Raw genomic sequence first — 26,862 nt, 5'->3', positions numbered from 1 at the left:
TTTCTTGTCTCCTATCGTCCATCTGCGCTGAGCTCCCTCAGCACCCATCTGCCTTCCCTTTCACCCCGTTCTCACCTCAGCTGCCTCTCATCCCCCAGATACTTGTTACACCACAAGAGCTACGAAATGGATCAAGGTGTAAAACAAAATGCCATGAATCTACAAGCTGTGGAAACACATTTATATATGTTGTTAGATTGAAAAAGCAAAGACACAGATCAAATCTAGATTGGAGATGTCGTGTCTTCTCTCTTTATAAGAATAACCAGTCACCATGAGCATGAGGGAGAGGTTTCAGGTCAATACAGTAACTTACCTCTCTCCTCTTGATGTGAATTATATGGCTTAGGGCTCTGCCTAGTGGTAACAATATCAATTACACAAAACTGCCTCCCATGCCTCTTTTTTTTGGAGAAAGGGATGGGATGCCTTGACATTACATTTGGTTCCCAGAAGAGGAATCCGAGTGAGCTTGATGACTGCTTGACTTTGCGTCAGGCGCCACAAACACATGAAAGTTCCCACTGTCTTTTCTTAAACAGAGCTCTAGTTTGAATGGATGTTTTTTTCTGTAATAGTATTTTTTAAACTGTGACAATTTTTTTATGAAGCAAAAAATCTCAAGACCAGCCACAAAAGCTTTAAATTATTGAACTGAAATGCGGAACAAGTGTGACCGGCAAATTGTTTGCATCTTGCACATCACAAAACTATAGACACATAAATACGCACATACATAAATAGTGTGCATGCATATCTGTAATAAACACAGGAATATGCCTACCTGGTCCTCCTCAATGTCCAGAGGGCTTGAACAGACTCACTGAAGTTGAACAGTGAACCCTTTCTCCGTCTCCAGTCTGGTGGCGGCCACGTCAGAAGAGACGCACTCCCACCCGGAACCGCTGCACGGATGAAATTACCACACAGCAAACGTACTTCGCGTGGAATCTTTACAGAAAGTAGAAACTGCAGACGCACAAAGCCCGCAATGCAAAGGAGGCATTTCGGCTTGTTTCTATCCCACAAACCCGCTAGGAGGCGGCAATGCTGAAGTTACGCATCAAAGTAATGAAATGTGCTACGGATGCTGATGACGGATGCAGGTATCCTCTCGAAGTCCTTCCGACATGTAATGTTATGCATTGTCATTATTAAAAAATAAAAAGCGCTATTTTCTAACAACGTCACTGGGGTTAGTTGGCCAACGACGGACTCATGCGAGCTCACGTTAAACATCACGAATAATGTTTCTGGTAAACCCATTTAACTTAAAAAAAAAAAAAAAAAAGCACCGCTAGTTATCATAGCAGAGTTTACATTGAGTTTATTTTAACAAGTAAAGGCACGTTGGTCGGTTTACTTTAACATACTTAATAGTGTAACGTTACAGAAACGTCAGTGTTAAAATACAATCACGTCAGCCGAAATGACTGAAACAATAGCCAGTGACATGGGCTGGATCGCATAGAAAAGTATGGAAGCCCATTTCTGTCACTGTAATAAAATAGTTAAGATCAGATACTATCTCATAATTATGACTTAACTATCTCATAATTGTGAGATACGATCTCATAAATTCGATTTACTATCTCATAATTAGAATAAAACAAATTATTACAGTTTTTTTTATTTCTAATATAGGCTTCCATAGTTAGTGATGTACAGATACATATAGAGTCACATAAAACTCCTCACTTGAAGATAAAAACACTCTGTGTCGCCCTCAAACGTGTATGTTACATTTGAGGAGCAAACACAGTGAGAGTAGCGCATACTTGTAATTCGGGGCTGCGCCCTGAAGGTGAATACTTTGGGTAACGAGCTCTCTCAGTATCCAGTTACTGGGAGAGCCGACCTGCTGCAGTTGTGTGAGGGCGCCACTGGGTGAGTCCCTCTCTGCGCTGCTCCTGTCTCCACAGCTCCCTTTTCCGAAAGAAAAGAAGAGGAGAACTAGGTCCGGGGAGGAGGGCCGCCGCCATTATCGGAAAGCGGTCAGAAATTCCACTTTCACTCACGCGATCGGCTCGGAAATCGATCCGGACATGAACAATCGCTGCTGCGGGAGAAACACATTTCTGACGACGCACCACGCCGATTGCACGGAAACTCAACGTTGTCTCGTGTGCGCGACCGGCCCGCAGCATTATGTGGGCACAACAATGGACAGAATAATTATTGGAAAAAGCAACGTGGTGAACCGAGAAGGAAGACGGCTCGAGCAGGTTTTTATACGCATGGAAAATTCTCACGACTGAAAACCCTTCACGCAACCTCCCCCCCCACCCCCAAAAAATCGGATTGTTCTGTCAATTTGGGATATTTATTTATTCCTCCCCCCCCCCTGTGTTTAAATTGAAACGAAAGCACTGATGCCAAACCACAGAATCCAGGCATGGGCAATGGATGTTTGAATGAAATAACCCCCATCGCACAACTTGTAGTATTCTCGGTATCCTCCGTGAATCGAGGCCACCCGTAGCGTGTTCTGCGGCTCCGCTTGTGCACATCAGGCGGCGAGGGCTGCGGCAACTGGCCTGACAGATGCGAGAGGAGAACGGGGAGGAATGCGATGGTACGTATCCTACATGCGCTTTCCTCTTACGAGCTATTGCCTATTGAAGCTGTCGAGTGCTCCACCCAGGACAGCTGGGTAAATACATGCTCTTTCAACAAAGTCGGCGTGGAGAAGGGAGGCTACGTCAGATTGTCATGATGTAGCCAGACAGCAGCAGCAGCAGCAGCAGCAGCAGCAGCAGGCCTGGCGTGGTCAGCCCCTCTGCGTGCACCCTAAAGCCCATGTTCACTGTTAATCCTGTGCAAAACACAGGCAGCAACGGTGCTGAATCTTAGCGAAGTAATCAGGTTATGTAAACGAAATTGCTTGCAGGTGCACTTAGATAAAACTGTGATTTTGATATTGCAGCCTGGTATGTTTTGTTTTTTTTATTATTTTTTTTAATTATTATTATTTCGCAAATAACTTGTCTGTTCATTTCGGGGATCAGGCCTCGCTCAGCCGAGCGGTGTGGACTGCCCATGGTTGCTTTTGACCCAGCCGGCGGAGCTGTTTGTTTCTGATGTGTGGTCATTTCATGTGCCACGATAGTTATTGAAATATAAGATTATTGTTCCACTTGTCGTCATGTTTGAATCAAGTGAATCACATTTCACATACGTGAAATTCTGCAAGTGGTCTTTTTGTGTTGTCTCTCTTTGGAAATTATGAGCCGCCTATTAGGCAGAATTGCAACAGTGCTATTATAATGGAGATATTAATCAATGCTGTGATAATGGAAGGAGGCCGATTAAGTGTCGTATAAGATTGAGCAAGGTCAGTGTCGTTGGCGGAGATTGTATGCGTCTATCTCTCTGGTAATAAGTTCCTTGTTCATTCACAGTTTGGTCTGTGGAGATTGGGCGGATTGATGGCTGCAGTTTAATTTAGGTTAAAAGACTGAGGTTCCTACAACATATAGTAATTGTCATGCTTGTCACCCCACTCACTGATGTCAGCTGACATTGTCATTTATAGAGCACCACTCCCTACAGGTTTTCTCCCAGGATCAATGTAACTACTTTCACCCTGGATTGAGATTGAGTTTGCCTTGAGATGAGTGGATCAGGGCTGAAATTAGTTGATTAATCAATTACTTGATCAATGTAAGGTTGATGGGAAAGTATTTTGATTACTCAGATAATTATAAGTAATAAGTCATATTTAAGCAAACTGGTTCAGCTCCTCGCTCTTAATTTTCTATGATAGTAATTATAATACTTTTGGACTGTTGGTCAGACATAACAGGATATGTCACCTTGAGCTCCAGGAAGATATTAAGGGCTGTATTTTCTTTTATTTCTTTCTTGCAAAATTGCAAAAATATTTCTTCTTTATAATTGCATTTACTTAACTCTGGCCATTGCTTGTAAAGTCTGACGACTGGTCCTGACATTGTCTTCATTAAGCTTTTGCTGGAGGTTAAATGTAATGCCAAGAACTGCAGATGTGTTTAATAACAACTTGGTGTGTACATTGATAAAATGCATGCAGTGATTTCACACACTTGACAAGTAATTGTGATTCATAAATGATCAGATTGATGTATGATCAAGGCCAATTCCTTCAATATAATTTTGTATAAGAAGGAAATGGGCACAAGATGGAATGAAATGTGCCTCTTTCATTTCTGTCATTGTCATATCGAGTTATTATTAGAGATCACTCAATTATTAAGAAGGAAAGGAAAAAAAATCCTTCTGCAAGTTGACAGACATCTGAAATGTCTATGTGGGACATTTTGTCAGCTAAAATATGGTCCATTATAAGTCCATTATCACATGAAGTAGCGTGTTTAACAATGGTATGTTTTTTATTTTAGTTAAGTTTAATTTGTGTAAAGGATCTCATATTTCCCCCCTTTTTTAAATTTTGTTTGTTGATTGCCTAGTTTATCTGATTTGTTCTTTGTTTTTGTTTTTTGACAGGATCTGATTCCTTTTAAGGACTGACTGAAAGAACCCTCTGCTCATATCACTGCACTTATTAAAACCAAAGCCCAGCAGAAGACGGTGAAATCGGATTTCCCCTGTGGATCAGCAACTTTATGGACAAATATTCAAGTGAACTTAAATACAGTGCCTGTTTATGGCAGGATGAGCATTAGCAGGCCATGATGGCGAAAAAGCAAGATGTCCGGTCGCCGATTTACAACCTCATGGTTGTGGGTTTGTCAGGAACGGAGAAAGAAAAAGGCCAATGTGGAGTTGGCAAGTCCTGCTTTTGTAATCGGTATGTTCGGCCTAGTGCCGACGACTTCTACCTGGACCACACATCAGTGTTGAGCACCAGTGACTTTGGGGGTCGAGTGGTTAATAATGATCACTTTTTGTTTTGGGGGGAGGTGTCCCGGGTTCTGGAAGAGGGGCCTGAATGCAGGATGCATGTTGTGGAGCAAACTGAGTTCATTGATGACCAGACATTTCAGCCCCACCGCAGCACTGCTATGCAGCCCTATATCAAACGGGCCGCGGCAACTAAGTTGGCTTCAGCAGAGAAGCTCATGTACTTCTGCACCGATCAGTTGGGCTTGGAGCAAGACTTTGAGCAAAAACAAATGCCGGAGGGCAAGCTGCAGGTTGATGGCTTCCTACTTTGTGTTGATGTCAGCCGGGGCATGAACCGCAACTTTGACGACCAGCTGAAGTTTGTCACAAACCTGTATGGTCAGCTTAGCAAGACTAAGAAGCCTATTGTGCTGGTCCTCACCAAATGTGATGAAGGAGTTGAACGCTACATCAAAGATGCACATACCTTCGCCATCACAAAAAAGAGTCTACCAGTAGTGGAGACATCTGCACGCTCAAATATAAATGTGGACCTTGCCTTCCTCACTTTGGTTCAACTTCTCGATAAGGGCAGGGGCAAGCCCAAGACCATTCTTTACTTTGAAGCCCTAAAGCTCCAGAGTCAGCAGATAGCTTCTGCCAAGGATCGCTATGAATGGCTAATCAACCGCATAGTAAAGAATCATAATGAAACCTGGTTAAACACCAGTCGACGCATGAACACCTCCCCAGAGTACAAAGAATATGTCTTCTTGGAGGGAACCGCTAAATGCAAGAAGCTTTTTCAACAGCACGTCTACCGCCTCAAGCAGGAGCACATTGAGAGGCGTCGCAGAATATACCTAAGCACTCTGCCTTTAGCACTTAGTTCTTTGGTGCCAGACCTGGATGAGATAGATCAGCTGAGCTGGTCTGGGGTACAGAAGGTCCTTGAATCCAAGCAGCACTTTGCCCACTGGTTTGTTGTTCTGGAGGACTCGCCATGGGAGGATACATCTCACATTGATAACATGGAAGATGAGCGAATCCCTTCAGACCTGCTGGAGACTGGGGAAGCAGAGGACCTCTTTAATGCCCACCTGGAACATTTGCGCAATGAGTGCAGACGGGCAGAGATGAGGCTGGAGTTTAAACACAAGTTAGCTTCCTCTCCCTTTGTCACCCCGGGTAGACCCTGGGAGGAGGCCCGCAGCTTTATCATGAATGAAGAGTTCTACCAGTGGCTTGAAGAGCCAGAGTACTTGGATCTGTACAACCGCCATCAGAAGGAGATCCTTGACCGCTCAAAAGAAGACTTCCAGGAGCTCTTACTGGAGTACTCCGAGCTTTTTTATGAGCTTGAGGTGGATGCCAAGCCAAGCAAGGAGAAGATGGGGGCTATTCAGGAGGTTTTGGGGGAGGAACAGCGGTTCAAGGCATTACAAAAGCTTCCAGCTGAAAGGGATGCTCTGGTATTAAAGCATATCCATTTTGTCTATCACCCTACCAAGGAGACCTGCCCAAACAGTCCTAACTGCGGAGACTCTAAGATTGAACAAATCTTAGTCTCACGATTCCCCACGTGTTACCCCTTTTTTGATGTGAAAGCTCATTTTGGGGACACCAAGGCTGACAGAATTAACCTTGTCATACTAGGGAAGGATGGACTGGCAAGAGAATTTTCCAACGAGATCAGGGCTCTCTGCACAAATGACGACTGGTATGTGTTGGACGGGAAGATGTATGAGTTGACGCTGCGGCCGATCGAGGGAAGTGTGCGTCTTCCAGTGAATTCTTTCCACACACCCACATTTACCCCTCACGGATGTCTGTGTCTGTATAACTCAAAAGAGTCCCTCTCCTATGTGATTGAAAGTCTTGAGCGACTAAGAGAATCAACTCTAGGTCGAAGGGATAGCCAGCTAGCACAGCTGCCAACTTCCCTGCTTTTAGTCACTAAAAGAGGCGTCGGAACATATGTGGATATAGGTAAAGAAACTGCCTTAAATCTGATAACACAGGGACAGCAGGTTGCAAGGAGGCTGCAGTGTAGCTTTTTAGACCCTGCCTCCCCTGGTGTGGGCTATGGCCATAATGTCAATGAAACTCAAATCAACCAGGTGCTGAGGAGCCTTCTGGACATTAGGAGGAGCACATCGTTTAGTAGCAGCTCACCTCCTCTCCTCCCTGAGCCTCCGGGTCCCCGAGACTCTCCTCATCAGCCGGCCCCAGAGGCTGACCTCCGTATTGTCATGTGCTTAATGTGTGGGGATTCCTACGACATTGAGCAGCTCCTGTCCCCTTTCCTAATGCATCAGCACTGCAGGCCCATGTCTAATTGTGGCACTTCTGTATTACTGGAGCAGACAGTTGGAGGACACAAGCTGGCTATAGAGCTCTCTCTGCTCTCATACCACGCCTCCTTCACTTTGCGGAAGAGCAGGTTAGTACACGGCTACATTGCTGTGTACTCGGTCTCCCGAAAAGCCTCCCTGGAGACCCTGTGTGCATTCTTGTGTGAGGTTCAGGACATCATCCCAGTTCAGCTGTTGGCAGTGGGAGATAGTCAGGCAGAGCTCACTGACAGTGACTATGCCTGTGAACAGCTGATGCAAGGGGAGGAGCTGGCCCATGAGATCGAGGGTCGTTTCAATAGTGTGGTTTGTGGATCCGGAGGGGTGGTGGGAGGCCTGCACAGGATAGAAATGTTCCACTCTTTTTTGATGGAGGTGATTGAGAAACGCAACATTGTGGAGGCCACACACATGTACGATAATGTTGCCGAAGCGTGCACCAGTGAAAACATGTACTCCCCGCGCTGCAGTTCTCCCAGTCCTGTCACCATGTTCTTGGATTCAGAGGATGACGTAGAGCCATCGCCACCGTACTATGATGGCACACTCACTTCCCATAGTGGGGGTTTCAACCTGCCCGACTTAGATTCCAGTGACCCTTCTGTCATATCCGAGATCCGAGACTTTGAGAACAAACTGAACAACAAAGTGCCCCCCCAAGTGAGAGTCAAACCGGGTGTCACTTTTGACTTCCGGAAGGTGAGCCGTAACCCATATATCGACACAATGGGTCATCGACGCTCCCTGCCCTCTGCTGTCACCTGGGTTCCTGGTGGGGATGTGGGCTACGATCCATCAGACTACGCTGAACCCATCGACGCAGTTTCAAAGCCTCGCCCGAGCAACGAGGAGATCATCTACTCGGTGCCACATGACAGCACACAAGGCAAAATCATCACCATCCGCAACTCCAACAGGATGCACTCCAATGGAAATGGCTCGGACAGCGAAGCGGACAGCAGCTCCCTGGAGCGAAGGAGGAAGTTCTCGGCAGCGGGGGTGAAGCCTCGTCTTTACCGCGACCGCTCCAAACGGCTTGGCAAGTTCAGCAGCTTCCGCACAAGCTTCATAGGCAGCGACGATGAGATGGGCGTGCTTCCAAAGTCCAAGGAGGATGACTTTGGGACGCTGAAAGAAAGTCTTGTTGAGGAGAGTGAGGACCCTAAAAAGAGGAACATTCTGAAGAGCCTGCGACGAACAGCCAAGGTGTGTATTATATCACCTTTTTTTTTTCTTTTTTTTTTAGAAATATTGTTGCTAATTTATATCAATGTTATGTTTATTGTAGTAATGTTTAAATTGTGTCTTGTCATGTCTTGGGGAGGCTCTGGAATGTGACAAACTTCTGATTTGCTGCTAGATGGAGAACATTACATCGACTCATATTCCTCTGTCTTCATTTCCTCACAGAAAACAAGACCAAAGGCCCGCCCGTCCATTCAAAAGCCCCCGGAGAGCAGTTACTTTGGGGTCCCCCTTGTGAATGTGGTATCCCCAGACAGACCCATCCCACTTTTCATCGACAAGTGTGTCCGCTTCATTGAGACCACAGGTACGTCCTATCTTTCACCCATGTTGTGCTGTTCTGCATGTGATGCAAGCAAAATCTGAAATACTGACAATGTTTTTTTATATATTTTATACAATCAATGCTTTTTATTAGTCACCTAAAAAAAAAGAAGCTTATTGTGGTACTCTGTAACCAGAGAATGCGAAACTAATAAAAGAGTTTATTCAGTGAAATACCTCCCCAGAAACTGCCAGCATCTGTATTGCCATGTCTGTTTGCAATGGGGCTAATGAAGTGTTTGTGCTTTGCTTCTTTCCCACTGTGCCCCCCCACGTCTTCCCCCTTTTCTCTGCTGCGTCTTTTTTTCCCCAGGCCTGAATACAGAGGGGTTGTACCGCGTAAGCGGCAACAAGTCGGAGATGGAAAGCATGCAGAGGCAGTTTGAACAGGGTGAGCTGATCATCAGACTTGTTTGAATCAGCTGTTTGACGTGTAATTATCTGGCTGCCGAATCCAAATATAAACAGTTACCAATGGAAAGTGACATGCAAGTAATTGTTCAGTCCTGATGTCTTCTACTAATGAGCTTATTTTCTCTGATCCGTCTAACTCTCATTCTCCTTGTGTAGACCATGGATTAGACCTCGTCGAGAAAGACTTCTCCATAAACACTGTGGCTGGAGGCCTCAAAAGCTTCTTCTCTGAGCTGCCTGAGCCCTTGGTGCCTTGTGCTCTGCAGGTGGACCTATTGGATGCTTTCAGTAAGCAAACACTGCTGGGCTGGGAGGGTCTTCACAAGCACATAAAAAGATTATTTCTTTAGCAGGGAAGAGGGTAGCGAAGGGTTTGGCTGACCTGTTTTGCTCTGCTGCAGTGTTGACAAGAATAATTTTCATGGTCATGTTTGAAGACATTTTAGTTTCAAATTACTGTGTGCGGTGGTGAGGTCTTTATTTTGATAGTAACCTCTCTCTGTGTGTGCAGAAATTAATGACCGAGAACAGAGGCTATATACCATGAAGGACGTCCTAAGGAGGTTCCCCAGGGAGAATTATGAGGTCTTCAAATTTGTTGTGAGCCACTTACACAAGTAAGTTCCCCGTCCACTGTTTCAATCATATTGTGAATAAGTTGCTCCTCAAAGCCCATGGGTTTTTTTTCCCGCACTGTACGATGAGAGTTGATCATTTGTTGTGTGTGTTTTTCCCAGGGTGAGTCAGCTGAACAGGTTGAACTTGATGACCAGTGAAAACCTGTCCATCTGCTTCTGGCCCACCCTCATGAGGCCAGACTTCACCACTATGGATGCTCTGACCGCCACGCGCACCTACCAGACAATCATCGAGAGCTTCATCCACCAGTGTGCATTCTTCTTTTACAACCAGCCTCTCCTCGACTCCCCCACCGGCCTCGCGGGCCTCCCCGCCTCACCCACCACCACCCTCAGCGGGAGCTCTGCCTACTCTTGTTACCGCTCCTCTCCCCCCCACACCACCTCACACTTCAGCCCCCTGCAGCAGTCCCCGCCCACCACCCCTCAGTCTCCCCTTCAGTCTCTGCTCCCCCCCCTCCACCAGCACCCCCACTCCCACCATTCACCTGCCGAACAAGAGACGCTGTGAGAGACGGTGAAACCACGTGTGCCCATGATGATGCTGGACCTTATCACCAACAAACAAACACACACACACACACACACACACATACACACACATACACACACACACAAACACACACACAAAAAAGAAAACCTGTGCACTTGCACATTATGTCTTTGATTATTGACAACCTAGGTTATGAGATGGGAAGTGTATGAGAGACTTCCCTAACCTGCCATTTGTATCCACACTTGTGTGCATCAGAGCAGCCGACTATTATCAGTGACTCTTCCTCTGTCCTCTGAGCCCCTCGTCTCCTGGAATTTAAGGGTTTCAGGTCAGAAGAGGAGGACAGAGGTCGCGGTCACAGCAAGCATCTCTTGTGTCAACAGCCACCATTTATCCTACTCTACCAAGAAATAGAAACCTCTATGCCAAGCTGGAAGAACTGATTTGTCGCCACCGTGTTTTTTTTTGTTTTTTTTTTATCAGCGTAAATCTGTTGAAGTTTTTTTCTTTTTCTCATGAAAGTACTGCCACTGGATTTTTCGACTGTTCCTCTGTAGGTTCTTTGGGCAGCGGTTTGCTCCACATGGCAGAGGTTCCTCTGTCTGCCTTTGGGGTTTCTCTCATCGGCTCTACTTGAGCAGCCAGCACGGGGAGGGAAGGGGAGGGAAAGGGTGGGTTACACATCCAGGGATGCACTTTAATGATCACTGTTGATTTTTTTTTTCTTTTGTGTTGACATACTGTTTTCTTGTGTGTTTTTGATTTCACAGCTCAAACAGCCATACCCATTGCCTTTTACAGAGCTCTGGCAGATCAAACTTTGTTTACATACAACTTGTTTTTGTATCCACACACTTATCTGAAGCACTTTTTCATAGTGTAGTGTTCAATTTGAAGAATTGCCACATTGATTAATTGTCCATATTGTTTGTTCAGTGGCTGAATGTGGCATCAGTGCAGGCTTGTGAAAAAAAAAAGATCTTTTTGTAAAAACTCGTTCCTTAAGTTGATCCAGGCGTACCATTTTAGGTTGATGGGAGTCTGAATCTGCCCTCATTCATCCAGCCATGTGAAAAAAATAGTTTGTCCTCTTTCTAGCTGTTGGTTGATCAGAATGGCTGTTTCGGGAAGTTTGGTTTAATAAGACCAATATAATATCAGAAACCCTTGCCTGCCATCAGTCGAGTGAAGGAGAAATCTTTGAATGTGTAACGTAATCGTACCATAACACAACTCCGCATTGCCATCTGCTGTCTATTGAAACCAAACGCTTGGAACATGATAGGTCGCTGGATGTGTTGCCGTGGCCGTCTATCAACCCAGGCTCTTTGTCTTCATCTAATATTAAGGACCTTTAACTCAGAAGGTTTAGTATTTGCAACGCACTGTTACTGCTTGTCCTGCTATACAATACAATGACCAGTAGAAGTAAAATGTTTGTGGATAGGACACATTCAGGAAGCACAGCTGGCCGTTTACCTGCTCTAGTGATTTAGTTTTGTGCTAGTCCTTTCTTTTCATGGGCAACAAGCAGCAGATTGTTAGTGGTAGGTAGCACTGTTGATGAAGACCTGATGACTTTACCCACGACACTTATGAGAGCTATCTTTGGGGACAAAGTCAAACAGGACCATTAGAGATTGAAGGTCTGTTCTGGTTCTTGGTTGCAACGATGACCATACAAGTCTTTGGCTGTTGTGGGATTTGGGATCATCACCTTCTGGTACTTTTAGAACTGCGATGCTGTTGAAAGTCAGTCCTTTTATGTGTTCGTTCGTTTAAACCGAGGGCTTTTTCAAACTGCTCATAGCTGCAAGCTGTAACGTAAAGACCGGCACAGAACCAAGCAAGCAACTGTCCCACTATAACACAATTGCCGGGAGTATATAATCTTACCACGTCACTTAACTTCTGACACAACCGTGGCAAATCTACCGTTCAATGAGGAAAACGCGAGTGCATACTACTCTATAATGGTTGTTTATTTGTATGTTGGGGAACACCACCCGTTAGTCAATGGTAGAAAACCTTTCTAGTGTGTATTTCAATGATTGGAAGTCCATTTTTACAATTTTTGTGAATGGTTCAAGGCCACTTAAGTTTAGTGCATGAATAAAAAAGAAAAAACACCAAGGGAGAAGGATGAAAGCCTCTGCCTGTTTTAAAACATTAAATTAGTATGTGAACAAAACCAATACTAAAGTGAAATAGCTGAAACGTGAAAGTTTATGTACTGTGCACCAGAAGCAAACCATGGAATTTATCTGACTGAGAATAGTGTTTGAAGATGAAGGCCTTATGTAAACTGTATAATAGTTAATAAATTAAATTGTAAAATTGTCCTTTGCTTTCTGGTGTCTGTGTTTGTGTCTTACTCTGAACCTCCTACTATTTGAGCGGTACCTCCATTCGTTACAGTAATCCCACGATTTGGGAGCCTCAGTGTTGAAATTAAATTGGGAGTTCATTGTGAAATTTCCTTTTTTTTCCGATTCCACACAATAGCAGTTAGATTAATATGGTCACAGCAATGGAGCCACGTGATTCAAGAATATCAAGCTTATCATTTCGATGGTTAAAATGTTGAGTATTATCCAATGACAGCTTTTTGGAAACCCGGCTACAATCTGCTGTCGTCTGACAAAATATTACACAGGCTACTATTATTATCCACATTTCACATTGTGGAATAATGGAGCACAGTTGAAACAGTTTTTCTGATTATTAGCTTGATAAACTGTATGGCTGCTGCTCCTCGACGATAATCAGAGGCCCCAGCTCTTTAACTCTGCTCTCAACGATGCATTTCTCTAAAGAAAAAGAAGCTTGATTCTACACAACATATATAACCTCTGCTGTAGTATTTAGGCAGTGGTGCAGGTGACTCTGAAAAACATCAATTATTCACAGCATATTAGTCATGATTGACTGCACTGTTGGGAGAACACAGTATCTGTTGACCTGTGTGAAGGGGTGAGACATGATAATGTTATGACGCCATCTTGTGGCTGCACGACTGCAGAGCTATTGTTCCAGGACGTGGGCATCCGCATGACACGTCTCACTGTGGATTTGTGTGTGATTAAAAAGTGACATGACTCTTTTAGTTTGGTGTTTGCAACCTTTTCCTTTTCAGATCCAACTCTGGGCTTCTTCAATGGTGGCTGCTTCATGTTCAGTTGCATTACTGAGGCCATGTCTGGTGCCACAGAGCTGAAGAAAGTCAATCTTCACTCTCACCTCAAAGTCCTTAATCCTCTCTGACTGCTTCTGACAGTATGTTGACGCATGCTGTGCCAGACGTATTCTCAGACACGATGAAGTCATCTGACTAATCTCTTGTGTCGTTCAGAGGAGTGTGGTTTTTGCATAATTTTTCTTCCATTTAGGTGACTCTGATTTGAATTCAATGCAATGGTGTTTTTCTTCTCCTTGTGTTTAATATAAACAATATGAAGTAAAGGAACTCTCCAGCCTGAGTTTATAAACAATGTAGATTATGAGAAAGATGGCACTGAGCACAGGCTGAGAAGATGGATACGTTGGATGTTTCCCAACAATATGCAACATATTTAGCAGAATGACGTGTATCCCTTGATTTGGGTGGAACTGTAGCTTGTTAGCTATTCATTGATATCATCACATCAAACGAAAGATATTTCTGACTGGAATTTTCTATCCTCTGTGAGTTTTCAGTATTTCTTTTGTCAATAGTCTTCCATGTATGACTTTATTATTATATATGATTCTTGTGTTTCTCTGAAGTTACACACATTTTAAGACATCTATCCAGACGAGTATATAGTTCATTTTTTATCATGGTTTGGCCATTTGGCCATGTTTGGCCACATTTTCAGATTACATTGATATCTAGTTTTACCATCGGCTGAGTATCACACAGGATTCTTTACTCTATTTTTGGATTTAGTGGTAGTTTTGTTCATTTCAAGTCAGTTCAGTGAAACAAATTACACACCCTGTGAGGGCATCTTTCTCTTCTTTTGCACTCCCCGCTGCCTCGTCTTGTTTCCTCTCCTCTCATCCCGTCTCCTCTCACCTCCTCTAACCTCCTAGTTGCAAACCAACCTGTTGAGAATGACAGAGGCCGTGACATATGAAAGATAGCTTTATTGCACAAGGTGTTAGAATGATCTTTTTAGTTTTAGTTTTCTTTTCATAGAAAATGTACTTTTGAACACAAGCAATTGCTATAACAAGCAACTCAAACAAATGTTTGGGATACCCTCAACATTTTTTTTGTTTGTTTTGTTTTTGATTTTCATACATTTTTTCCTTCAGTTTTTCCCTTTTAGCAAGCATGCAATGATTTTTTGAGGATGAACAAAATACAAAATAATGATAATAAAAAAAAGTAAATAGGACAAATGACAACAGCAAAAGACCTTTAAAAAAAGAATAAAAATTCAACAAATTAGTATCAAAAACATAAAGGGAAAGAAAAAAAATGTTTTTTGCCCATTTCAGAAGTAAAATATTTTATTTTTGATACTATTTCAATTTTGAAATTGGGGCATTCAACCCTGATGTGTCCCCTGATTTATTCTGACGAAAATAGCTCTTCATACAAAACTGTGTTTTTATGTACAAGACTTAATCTATAAACAACACTGACAAAGGTAGAGATGATGGATCTAGCATGTATCGGGTGGTGGAATTTTACTTTAATTTATCTGAACGGGGGAAAGGGCAGGAGCCAGAATGATGCAGGTTGACAGACCGACTCCAGTCCAGTATATACACAACAGTAGTTTGTGTGACCAAAAGAGCTACGAGTCCCTGATTTCACTTGGCTGAACTGGTTTTAGCCACAGGCCACATACCTCACTACCAAAATTTTGCCAAAACCCCAAACAAATTGAAATGAATATTATGAATCAAAATCAACGGACCAACAGAAATCCCCTCCCCTAAACAAACAAACAAATAAAGTACGTGGATAAATAAATATAAACCACAAAACGCTATCATGGAGACATTCCAAAAGGTTCTTGTGTGAATACGTCAGAGCAAACTGGAGGGGATGGAGATAAAGAAAGCAGGGCATATACAGTAATTCAGACAGGGCAACAACAAAGATATCAATTGAGTGAACATTATATAATTTTCAAAACTGAACTCCCTGACATATAACATCGCTCAACATTATATTATTTTACTTCATTCACATCATGACTGGGATTCTTTCAGCTATTTATACGTTTCTTTTAAAGAGCAAAGCTCAGCTGGGTGGCACCAAGGCAGGCTGGGAAGTTGGTAGGATGTGTCACTGAAGCCTTCATTCTGGATCATGACTCAAGTCTGCAGCCACGCTCCCAACTTAAGACTCATTTGTGGAACCTCTGTGACAGTTTTTTTTTACATTTATTTTGACCAATCACTCAGGCTTTCGACTAGCTCAATAGAGACAAAAAGCCTATATTCTCATAAGCAGACTTAAATAATATGACAGACGGCTTTCTGCCATGATTGTTTCCGCCAAACACACGTACACAGCAAAGTAGGCGCTCAAATCCGGGAGGTTTTTACTTTATTACCCAGCCAGCCTGCCTTTTCAGGAACTGAAACTAAAACTAAGTATATCTTGCTTTTCCAATCTCAGCATGGAACTCCTGTCCACGCAGGAGCGAAACACTCTTCTGTTAGTCGGTCTACATACAGCAACATACAGAACACCCCGTATATATACTAAACTTTTTTCTTTCTTTTGTCCAACCCTTTCTCTTTTTTTAAATTTGGGTTGAGCGATTGTCTCATTCTTAAATTTGACATTAACATTAAATTGCTGTATATACTACTACACTATTTGTAGTACATACAATTTATACTTTGTCATAATTTCACTTAAATGTCAATAATATACCTACATAGAAATATATATGTAAATTCTTTATAATACCAAATATTCTCTATTTGTAATGTGAGAACTTATAGCTGGGTCATTTGGGTTGTCATGATTTGTTTAAAAAGTTAGACACTGTTCAGCTGGGGAGAGATGTGTGGAGAATATTAATGTGATAGACATTTTATCCTTGGAAGTGAACCTGCATCATTTCTTTTGGAATCGCCATTAAGAGAAAATCTGCCAATAATTATTTGGGACTTGAAGAGACACATAGAGGGTGAAAGATACAGTAAGAATAGGGAACTTAACTGGAAGTCCTGCAAATTGACAATAATACTCAAACTATGGAGGACAGTATGTGTGTGCATATGTAAGACAGGATGGCCACACAGCTTCATACTGGCTATCGTAGTCTTCATCATCATAAACACAGAGCTGTTAGCTCCTCAATTATAGTCAATATTTCCAAATCACCACACAATCACTTCCTTTTTTTTTTTTTTTGCTGTACTACTCCGCGAGGACTGAGCGGAGCAGAGCGCCAGCCGGCTGGAACTGTTAGTTGGAGTTAGTAATTCTTTTATAGAGTCCCAGGTGAACATGAAAAGCAGGGTTAGCTGGGTCTCTGTCTGGGAGAACACCTATCCCGAGGAAAATTAGAACGCTGGGCAGTTCACCATTAGTTGGGTTGAAAGAAAGATGGTTGCATGCCCTTTCTGGCCCAGGACTGAAGAGCACCAGAGGGGGGCTGGCTGAGGAGTGTGATTAGCAATGCGAGTCTGTGCAGGAGGACGGGCTACACCAGTGTGTATGACTTGGAGTAGGCCCCCACACTCTGTTTCTGCAGTCTCCCCAGTGCAGAGGAGCTGCTCTCGAGCAGCGAGTCTCTGGAGCCCCCCACCTTGTTACTGTTGGTGGGGTTGCTGCCCGTGCTGGAAGTGGAAGCAGTTGCTGCAGTGTTGGAGCTGGGCATGGTGAGAGTCCTCTGGGGCAAGGTGGCGGTGCCCGAGCTCATGCCCAAGCTGGCCAGCCCAGAATGGCCCAGCGTCAGGACCTGCTGCTTGGCAGGGTCTAGAGTCTTGTGGCGGCCCTGGGTGTGGTACGCCCGCTGCGTCAGGCTGCGGATTGAGGCTTCCCGCGGTGGCACAGCTGGGCACGGGTCATGCAGCTCCCCTTGCTTGCGGAAGAATGGGTCTGTCTTCATGTATAGGGGTAGGTTGCAGAATTCACCTGAGAGAGGCGAGAGAAGAGACAGGACAAGACCATACCATTTAGATGTTTACATATTTTATTCCATCTGTATGTTTTTATTCCATCTGTACATTTAATGTTCCTTTTTTTACTGCTAAATGTTTTCTTGAATCTTTAATCTGTTTATTACCGTTCTACTGTTTATTTAAAATACTTGTTTCTTTTATCTTATTACTTAAAGTACACTTTAATATCTACACTACATATCTTATCTTATACAGTAAGGTGATTTTGAATTTTAGGCCTTTGTGGCTTTTCTATTGCTTAAAATGTGCAAATGGATATTAATAAATATGGCCCGGGCTTTTTGTACTTTATTATAACTCAGGACTTTGTGATTTTGATTTGTGATTGATGTCTTTGCAGAAAAAAAACATGACTCTGAATGATTGCTTTGGCATATCACCCAGGAAACTTCAAGTTGACCACTTGATTTTTGATTCAATTTGGATCGTTCACAGTGTGGGATTTCCCTTTTTATCTGACACATTATTGTGTTATTGTATATTGTCTTTTCTTTGATGTATCAGCGTTCCCACACCAACTCCCAGAGAGTCCAATCCATACCCACTATGTATTTATATGTATATTTTTGGTATTTTGTATTATTTGTTGGGTCAAATCTCTTTGGATTGTAGTCCATCATTGTTGTTGTGACTCTTCGTTGCACAAGGGAAGACCTTTTCCCATCATCTTAAATCACTGTAAATAAAACTTCTCATTTTCATTTAGAAGAAAAAAGCAGGTATCAATGCATCTTTTTGTACTTACTTTTGTTAGCGCGGTGGGGAATGGGCACAGCTACATTTTTTCCGCGGTCATAGTCCTGCGGTTTGGGCGGCGAGGCAGTGAAGCGGCAGATGCCTGGTTCAGACGGCGTGCTGAGGGAGGTCATGCTGTCTGCCGGGTCATTGGTACCTGTGGTCATCTGGTCAGATGAGCTATCGGAGATGAAACACTCCGTAATGGTGAACTTGGCATGCTGCAGGTGCTCCTCCAGCTTGGCGTGCTCGTAGGCCCTCGCCAGCTCCTCATAAGTGGAGGAGGCGCTCTCTGTCGACACCATGCTGTTGCGACCCTTATCTGGAAAAACATACATACAAACACATACATTCAATATAGTAGTTGTGGCAACAATTTTTACTGAGCAGGTTTGCTTGATTACAATATTTTGTTTTAGAGAAAACTGTTGGTTGGGAGCTTATGGTTTATGTTTTGTGAATTTTAGCGAGTGACCAAACTATATATAATTTTGTCAATTCTGAATCTTTATTTATTCCATTTTGTGTTCTCCTCATTTCAATCTCTTTCTGTTACCGTGTACCGTGTTACTTTGTAACTGGTAGTACTAGGCAGACTTTCTTCCTTATTTTATTTGTCACTTTAAGAAATTATGGTGTAAATACTGTTCGTATGGTGTTGGACAAGGTTAGACTTATATGCTAAACTTAAGTATTTTAATAAAAGATCTGTTGCTTGATGTAAAACTGGTAATAACATTAAAGCAGTAGCAGTACACACGAGTTGCAGTGTTATTGGATCAGGGGTGCTGGCTGGGGTTGACCCACCTGTGTCCTGCGACAGGCTGGCGCTATAGCTGTCACTCTCAGTGGCGGTGATGCCGTGGGAGCCCATCGTCCGCCAGTCGGACGTCAGAGTTCGTGCCGAAGCCGTCGACTGGCTCTGACTTGGTCGACTTAGTGTCCACTGGCTGGAATATCTGTTCCTGGAGCTGTGGGCTGATTTTATACTCTTCCTGGACACGGGGTCTGAGAGAGGTCACAGGGATCAAAGAACAGCTTAGTAGTACAAACAGACTGTGTATCCATAATATATTGATTGTTAAGACAACCACATATCTTTACTGAAGTGCTATTCAATACGAGATCGAAGCTTCCACCTGGTTTTAGCTGCTCAATCTATTTAATGTTCTGTCACTTTCAGAGCTGTGAAGTGTCATGCAATAAGCTCAATTAAAATAAAATACTCACTTGTGCCTGGGCGGATGTCTGACATGTCAATCAAAGGCCCTGAGTTCTGGATAAGGGCTTGGTGGTGCAGAGACACGCCTGTACAGAAGTTCTGCGGATTCACCGATTGGCTGAACTCAGTGTCTGTCACTGGCACCGCTGCCTTGTCCTCCCCTGTTGCAAGCAAAAGATGAGGATGTACAACTGAATGTTAATTATCGAAGAGAAGATACTAGAAGGTGTGTGATACAGCAATAGGTTAGTTTGTGCTGTTATTGTTGTTAAGTGCATCCACATGCCTATCTGTTTGATGCCTTCCTTGTCCTCAATGAGCAGCTGAACACGTGGGATGTCGATGTGGAGCCTCGGCCCTTGAGGAGGGCCCTTCACTGGAGTGTCTATACTGCGATTGTTCTTGCTGCACACACACACACACACACACACACACACACACACACAAGTGGAAATAACACATGTAGTTTTCCAAAAGTTGACCTATGTGGAATATTACATCCTCTACACAAGTAGGCGTAAAACCTGTGTCCGTAAAAGCTGGCTCTTACCTGATAAGCATCTCAGCGAGGCTCTTAGCGTCTGTAAGAAGACAATATCTTAATTAGATTATAGTTGGCTGTGAATATAATTGTTTTAACTAGTCATTTTTTGTTACATTTATCAATTACCCACATAATTACTGATCTCTCGCTTTCTTTCTCTCTCACCTCGAAGGCGTTTAAGCCTCTTCTCTTTGCGTTTCTTGCGGATGATGAAGAGCAAAGCAACGCCCAGAGTAACGAGGATGACGGGAGAGCCGATGGAGAACAGCTTCTTCACATCATCCCCTTCTCCACGAGCTGATTTAATGGGAGGGATTGTACCTGCGGAGAGGAGGGAAGGAGAACAATATTTCGTAAAGAAAATTCAGTGCGCGTGACACTACAATAGGATAAGATGTAGGATACACTTACTGCCATCATAGTCAGTGGTGGCAAACTGGGAGCTCTGGTTGCCACACCCAGCACTGTTGCATGCCTTCATTTTGAGCTCGTACCAGGTGGCCTCGCGCAGCTCACTGAGGAAGAGCTGAGTGGTTGAGTTGGCCTTGAGGCTCTGCCAAGCCCAGGTACCTTTGGGCCGAAAGTCCAGCATCATGTCAGTGATGGGGCAGCCGCCGCTGGTCCAGCCCTGCAGGTTGAGCCCTGCATGAGTGGAGTTGATGTGGGTGAGCAGAGGCTGATCCTTATTAAACACCGGTTCTGTGGAGACGGAGAACAACGGGAGCTTAGAAAGATGGTCAACAAAGCAATATAGTATGGTCTTTATTTATTTGTTTTATTGGTAGTGCTCTTTTTAGGAAGTCAATACTACTATTAAAGGTGATGGTTCACTCTGATTGAATTCATAAATCTTTCCTAAATTCAAGGTCTTTGTCATGGGGAAGACTTTCATTGTCATAATATGTCATAATTGATGGAGAACAGCATCCCAGGTGCATTTTTTATTCATTATAATTCAAATATAATGCTAACAAACATTCATATATCCTTAAAATAATGTAATACGATAGAACAATAAAAGTCCAAAACAAAAAGCAAAGACAACTTTATTCTGTTTTGAGGGCAGAGTTATTGTCTGTCCACTTGTCTCCTGCTTCACTCATGCCTACAACACCTCTGCTTCCACCCCTCACCTCTTCCATGGGTCTTAGCCTCAATGATCTCACTGATGCGTCCTGAGCCCACGCTGTTCTTGGCAGCCAACTTGACCTTGTACCAGGTTCCACAGCGCAGATTGTCCAGCCTGAAGGAACGCTCACTGGAGCTGATGAACACATCCCTCCATTCCTCTGTGTTGTCCACAGAATACTGCAGCACAAATCCTGCAGAATCACACAACACGTCAACTCATTTAGAACAATTGAAATTAAAGAAAGAAGTTCAAGACTGTGGATAATCCTTGCTGCTGTTGCTGCTGTTACATCCATTGGACACCAGGGGGCAACCATAAGCTACAATCTGTTCTAGTTTGACGACTACTTGCACAGCAACATCGTTTACCCTGTTATTTGCAGATTTAGTACAACTGATAGCAAGTGGGTGAAGCGCATTGAAAGGATATATTGTCATGAGACAGCTGCGAGGTGGTAAGGTGTTTCTCTGTTCACAGAAAGTCTTACCCCTGATGGAGCTGCCCCCGTTGTCCCCAGGGATCCAAGCCAGGGTGATGGAGGAGGTGGAGGTAGTGGAGACGGTCAGACGAGGCTGATCAGGAGGAACTGGATGTACACACAGAGACAGTGACTCAACTTCCGAGCAGAAACTTCACAACGGAAACACATCCTCCACAGGAGTTCCACTCAGATGCATCTTCTGTTTCTTCTTACCTTGCACCACCAGATTGACTATGATGGTGTCAAAGCCCAGAGTGTTCGTAGCAGTGCAGGTGTAGTACCCAGAATCCTCCGCTTTGACTGAACGTAGCACCAGTGTGCCGTTGGATAAGATCTGTCGCTGACTGTCAGCTGTCACCGGAATTGCTGAGTCCTCACTGACGAAGTACAGACAAGTTACAGTTGTAAGTCTCATTCCAGAAGTGAGTGATTATTTTCTCTCACATGCAACAATTTCCATCTGTGTAAGTCATGATGTTGTCATATAAGCTTTGTAAGATGAGCACTGACCTGTCTTTGGTCCATTTAATTGTGGGGGCGGGTTCTCCCACTGAGCTGCAGGGCAGACGCACTTCTTTCTTCCAGGGTGTGGTCACCGTTCCCCCAAAGGACAGGATCTTAGCCGGGACTGCACACACACAAAATAAAGTAATGAATCATTGACACACATATGATGATAGCTTTACCAACATAAAAGAAAAACAGCTTCAGCATCTCTCTCACAAATATCTTTCTTCGTACTTACAGATGTCTAACTGTACATCTCTGCTGAATGAGTGGCCCAGTTGTCCTGAGGGGAAAGGCCTTTACTCACTTCTGAGGGAATAAAAAGCTGTAGCGTAGTGTTTTAGCATAGCCCCTCCTCTTAGTTTTAGTCTATCTTTTCTCCATACATCCTCCTCTCTATTGATTCTCGCCTGCTACCTCCCTCCCCAAGGGTCATTTTACTGGATAGGCCCTGTTCATCACCACATAATTAACAACAGCGTTTCTTGCAACATAGCCACTACTTAATCAATACTACGTCTGTCAATCAATAACAGAGAGAGCAGGACAGAGAGCGAAGGAGAGAGGCCGATGAAAGTGATTTGTGTACAGGAGATCATGTTGCCGTTTCATAACCATCTTTAGAGCGCTCCCCCTCATAACCTTTACAGAAATCTCTCTACCCTTCTCCTCCACTACAGGCTCGCCCGAAGGACCCACCTTTCCCAGCAGGCTCCACTGTGACCTTTGAGCTGATGTTGCCACGGCCGGCAGTTGTCACGGCTGCAGACCAGATGTGGTATTGTTTACCACGGGTAAGGTGTGTGATACGGTAGAAGAGCATCTCTGGGTTGGCCTCGTACTCACTGGGCGCCTGGGACAGAGGGCATGCAATGTCATGTTAGCAGAATGATGACACAGTGACACGACAGGCTGCGGGGCCACCCTGAGACTAAAGAAGTGTCAACAGCTCAAACCTCTCAAATAGGTATTTCATTTCAAGTCTTAATTTTCTCGGTGAATTTTTTCACAGTTGTCATTTTGAATAGATCAGATATCAGCACAGCTGGCCGTTTTAAAGATAAAATTATCAGGCTGGCATAACTGGTGTGTAGGATAGGTGTTTCAATTTACAGAGTTAACAGGGTATTCGACACAGAAATAGAGTTAGATATTTTTTTTTTAAAAGTTTGCATGGGAGATTTCTGTGTGCTATACAGTATATATTGACAGGGATTACCATACGTTCATGTAGATTATTTATCTGTTTAAATATTTCTTCCCAAATGCTCTTCTGTTTCTAGATCGTAAACTGTGTTCATGTCGGAATGAATTTTGCTCTCTCTGGTTGACCACAAATATTTTATATGTAACTCTGATATGTATTTATATTCCTTACGAATTTTGTTATTTCTTTAAATACATTTAAGGTTCCAGATGTTTTCCAATCAGTTATTTCTCTCATTTTTATTTGCTGGTTCTTGAAATAAGGATGTGGCTTTGCCAGCTTTGAATGACCTCTCTCAGGACTCCCACTCTTTTTGCATGTAGATGGAACTCAGTGCTTTGAAAAACTTCATCCTAAAGCAGGCAAGAAACCTTAATCAGTCAAATTTTGACAGCCTGACTGAAGCATTGACCAATGAAAGTGTCATTGTGATGGCAGCGATTTGCTCGTTGATGAATATTCATTCACCTTTGACACACACACACACACACACACACACACACACACACACACACACACACACACACACACACACACACACACACACACACACACACACACGTTTAATGTTTTGTGAAAGTGACAGCCTTTTGAAGGCCATGTTAAGTTCTGTGCTACACAGTATAAATTAATGTGTCAATTGCATTTTATGTTTTGAGAATCATACTACTGTTTCAGGACTGTTACAATTAAGTATTAATTAACTAAATAAAACACAAGAGTAAGTGGATTTTACCCTTTTTTAACAAGCCAGAATAGAGCATAGAGAATAGAGCAGATCACGCCAAATATTTGACACAAATACAATTATATCACCCCACATAGGCAGAATTATTCACTGGGTTGAGAACATTTTAGGCCTTGAAGCTGAATTAAACTATGTGTTCCTGTGGATATTTTTCCAACAAACACATTTTTTAGAAAATGTTCACACATACACCTGCAGGCACAAACACACACACATGGTAATGCGCGCACAAAAACACTGTTCTTTTTCAAGTCGATCCTCTGTTCTATCTCTTTAATCTGTTCATCTCTCAGTGTTCATCTTCTGTTCCTTCACCATTTGCTTTCCCCTCTTTCCTTCTATCCCCCTCTGTCTAGCTCAGCGAAGAGGAGAGGATGGAGGGACCGAGGGAGAGAGGGAGGGAGGGAGGATGTGTGTGTGTGTGTGTGTGTGTGTGTGTGTGTGTGTGTAGGGGGTGCGTTCGAACATTCCTTCAGCAGAGCGGCGGTGTTGTGGTGATCCAGGGAGTGATACAGGGAGATAATGAAAAGACGGACAAAAGCACTCTCATCTTGATGTGACTGATACCCTCCTCCGCTCCTCCCTTCTTCCCAGCCTGTCTCTCACTCTCTCCCTCTCCCCTCATCTCTCTCTTTTTTCTCTCATTTCCCTCTCGGTCTCTTCCTACCTCTAATGGTGTTTCTCTTTCTCAACCTCCTTTCCCCCCCTCCCTTCCTCCCTGCCCATGCTCATTTACATGGCACTCATGCACAGAGAGGGAGGAGTATTTGTGAATAATAAGAAAGTGAGATTCTATCCTGATATCAGATTTCACTGTGTGCTGGTGTTTGTGTGCACATGATCTAACCAAAACTGAAATGCCGCACACACATGTATAAATAGAAAATGTTGAAATGTGATGTCTGTGTGTGTGTGTGTGTGTGTGTGTGTGTGTGTGTGTGTGAGTGTGTGTGTGTCTGATGCGGCAGTGTGCATGTGTGAGCTTGTTCTCTGCTTCATTTGCATATCTACGTCTCATCAGGTTGCCAAGACAACCTCATCTGTTCATCTGGGAGGGCAGGAAATAAAGCGATGGTGCAAACACGGTGAAAGAGAGACACTCGTAAGGACACTCACACACATGTAGGTACAGGTTCAATTAATAATAGTAGATACAAATGAATTATTTCAATTGGTAGATTTCTATCACATCCACAAATTCCTTGCTTCTCGATCACATGGAACATTTTCTACTGGGCCTGTATACGAGTCACACACTCAGAGGAAGGACTTACCGGCTGTCCAGACCCTGGACTGGAGCAGTAGATGGTGTACTTGCGGATAACACCGTTTGGTTTGTGAGGAGGCAACCAGGACACAACCACGCTGCTCGGAGAGGAGGGAACTGCCTTGATGCCAGCAGGTGGACCAGGAACTATAGAAAAGACATTGGAACATCAGCAAAGAGGAAATGTGCATTGCGCATTCGGGTTTGTGTGTGTGTGTGTGTGTGTGTGTGTGTGTGTGTGTGTGTGTGTGTGTGTGTGCGCACATGCATGCTGGGCGTTAGATGCCTATTAAAGTGAGCAGCCTTGTTTGCAGATTGCTAGTCTTATCCCGCACTAAGCCGCTCTGGGAGGACTTGGAAGAACTCCCTTTGGGTGGACGGTGGTGACATATGTTCATTCAGACATTGGTCAGCAGTCCTGACTCTGTGACACCCAGCACTCTCTTAACTCTCAAACCCACAAACAGATTAGACAATAGTGTCTGATCCTCTGCTAGCCACTTAAGCCTGACACTGGACACCACATAATACTCTCATCGCCATCTAAAGGCGTTAGAGGGGTTTAAAATGGATGCACACTTTACAAAAACACATCAGGACACAGGATACTAAGAAAGGCTTTTTTCACATTGGCCTTACAGTATGGGGTTCACAGTGTCAAGCCTATTCAATCCCCACCATAAATATGACTAGCACTGACAGTGGGCCTCATCTGGGGTCCACAGAAGGTGGCTACCGCTTTGTAAGACCCAGCTCTCTAAATCCAACCCCCAATTCCTCTTTTTCTTTTATGTGAGGCCCCCTGATCCAGTCATTCAACCAGCCCACGCTGTCGGACTCCTTCATTTTGCACATAACATGAGCAGGGATAAAAACTCCAAAAGGATATATCTAGTAAGGGAGGTTTTAAAAGAGGGAGGCGGGGATGAAAGAATGGGGAGAATGATAGGTGCAGTTCCTGGGGGAGTGATGATGGTGGTGGTGGTGGTGTTGGGGAGGGGCCGAGGAGGCAGTCATCATTATCATAACTGGACCTCCGTGTCAAAGTAGGAGTGGCAGAAGGAGGGGGGAGAGTTAAGTCCCATCTGGTGCCCAAAATCTGCCCTGGACTCCAGACAGACATACAGACAGTCTGCTGCACAGCCAGCACGGCCCGAGTGATGACAAGGAAGCGAGGCTCAATGGTGCTGAGCCAACATCCCCACCTACATAAATATATTAGGCACTACAGTGCCAATCAGAGGAGGATGTGTCACAGTAAAGGACTAATACACTCAACTAAAAAGAAAGTGCAGTCCTCGCAGTCTAATTTAATTCTTGGCAATGACATTACCATACATCATTTTTGGATGGTTCATTCATTTTGTCGGCTAAGAACAGGCTGTGTGATCACCTTTCTATCTTTCCATCTTCCACCCCACGGCCCCTCCTCCTCTCTCTCCCCTCTAAAGAGACATGGATCCGGCTGTAATCCCACCTCCAATGGTGTAAGCAGAAAATTAATTCTCTCTAATCCAAGAGGAGTTAATCCCTATGCCTATGGCAAGAGCGCTGGTGGAAGGGATGCGGGCCCAGGCTGATGGC

General features: G+C 43.8%; 2 protein-coding genes across 3 annotated transcripts in view; one reads left to right on the top strand and one right to left on the bottom strand.

Annotated features, from left to right (window-relative positions):
* The first annotated feature begins 1,941 nt into the window (after window positions 1-1,941).
* On the top strand, window positions 1,942-10,944 carry arhgap35b (Rho GTPase activating protein 35b). The gene is made up of 7 exons (XM_068600599.1): window positions 1,942-2,575; window positions 4,486-8,384; window positions 8,589-8,730; window positions 9,061-9,138; window positions 9,318-9,449; window positions 9,673-9,778; window positions 9,899-10,944. The coding sequence occupies exons 2-7, from the start codon at window positions 4,671-4,673 to the stop codon at window positions 10,308-10,310; spliced, it is 4,584 nt and encodes a 1,527-aa protein (XP_068456700.1). The 5' UTR covers window positions 1,942-2,575; window positions 4,486-4,670; the 3' UTR covers window positions 10,311-10,944.
* A 3,489-nt stretch (window positions 10,945-14,433) lies between these two features.
* LOC137802435 (cell adhesion molecule DSCAML1-like) overlaps window positions 14,434-26,862 on the bottom strand; it is a 53,077-nt gene continuing 40,648 nt past the window's right edge. For both annotated transcript variants that reach the window (XM_068600287.1, XM_068600288.1), the window contains exons 20-33: window positions 25,286-25,425; window positions 22,756-22,909; window positions 22,060-22,177; window positions 21,763-21,926; window positions 21,556-21,654; window positions 21,070-21,258; window positions 20,348-20,635; window positions 20,102-20,257; window positions 19,943-19,973; window positions 19,679-19,797; window positions 19,401-19,553; window positions 18,978-19,178; window positions 18,181-18,492; window positions 14,434-17,388 (exon numbers count right to left, since the gene is read on the bottom strand). In XM_068600287.1, coding sequence (XP_068456388.1) covers window positions 16,955-17,388; window positions 18,181-18,492; window positions 18,978-19,178; window positions 19,401-19,553; window positions 19,679-19,797; window positions 19,943-19,973; window positions 20,102-20,257; window positions 20,348-20,635; window positions 21,070-21,258; window positions 21,556-21,654; window positions 21,763-21,926; window positions 22,060-22,177; window positions 22,756-22,909; window positions 25,286-25,425 — 2,558 coding nt within the window. In that variant the 3' untranslated portion in view covers window positions 14,434-16,954. The remainder of the gene's footprint in view (window positions 17,389-18,180; window positions 18,493-18,977; window positions 19,179-19,400; window positions 19,554-19,678; window positions 19,798-19,942; window positions 19,974-20,101; window positions 20,258-20,347; window positions 20,636-21,069; window positions 21,259-21,555; window positions 21,655-21,762; window positions 21,927-22,059; window positions 22,178-22,755; window positions 22,910-25,285; window positions 25,426-26,862) is intronic.

Source organism: Clinocottus analis, unplaced genomic scaffold (genome assembly GCF_023055335.1).
Source record: "Clinocottus analis isolate CAN_PGR_092001 unplaced genomic scaffold, fCliAna1.0.p SCAF_5, whole genome shotgun sequence".
NCBI classification, from domain to species: domain Eukaryota; kingdom Metazoa; phylum Chordata; class Actinopteri; order Perciformes; family Cottidae; genus Clinocottus; species Clinocottus analis.
Note: the sequence above shows the minus strand (reverse complement) of the source record. Positions and strands in the feature narration are given on the sequence as shown.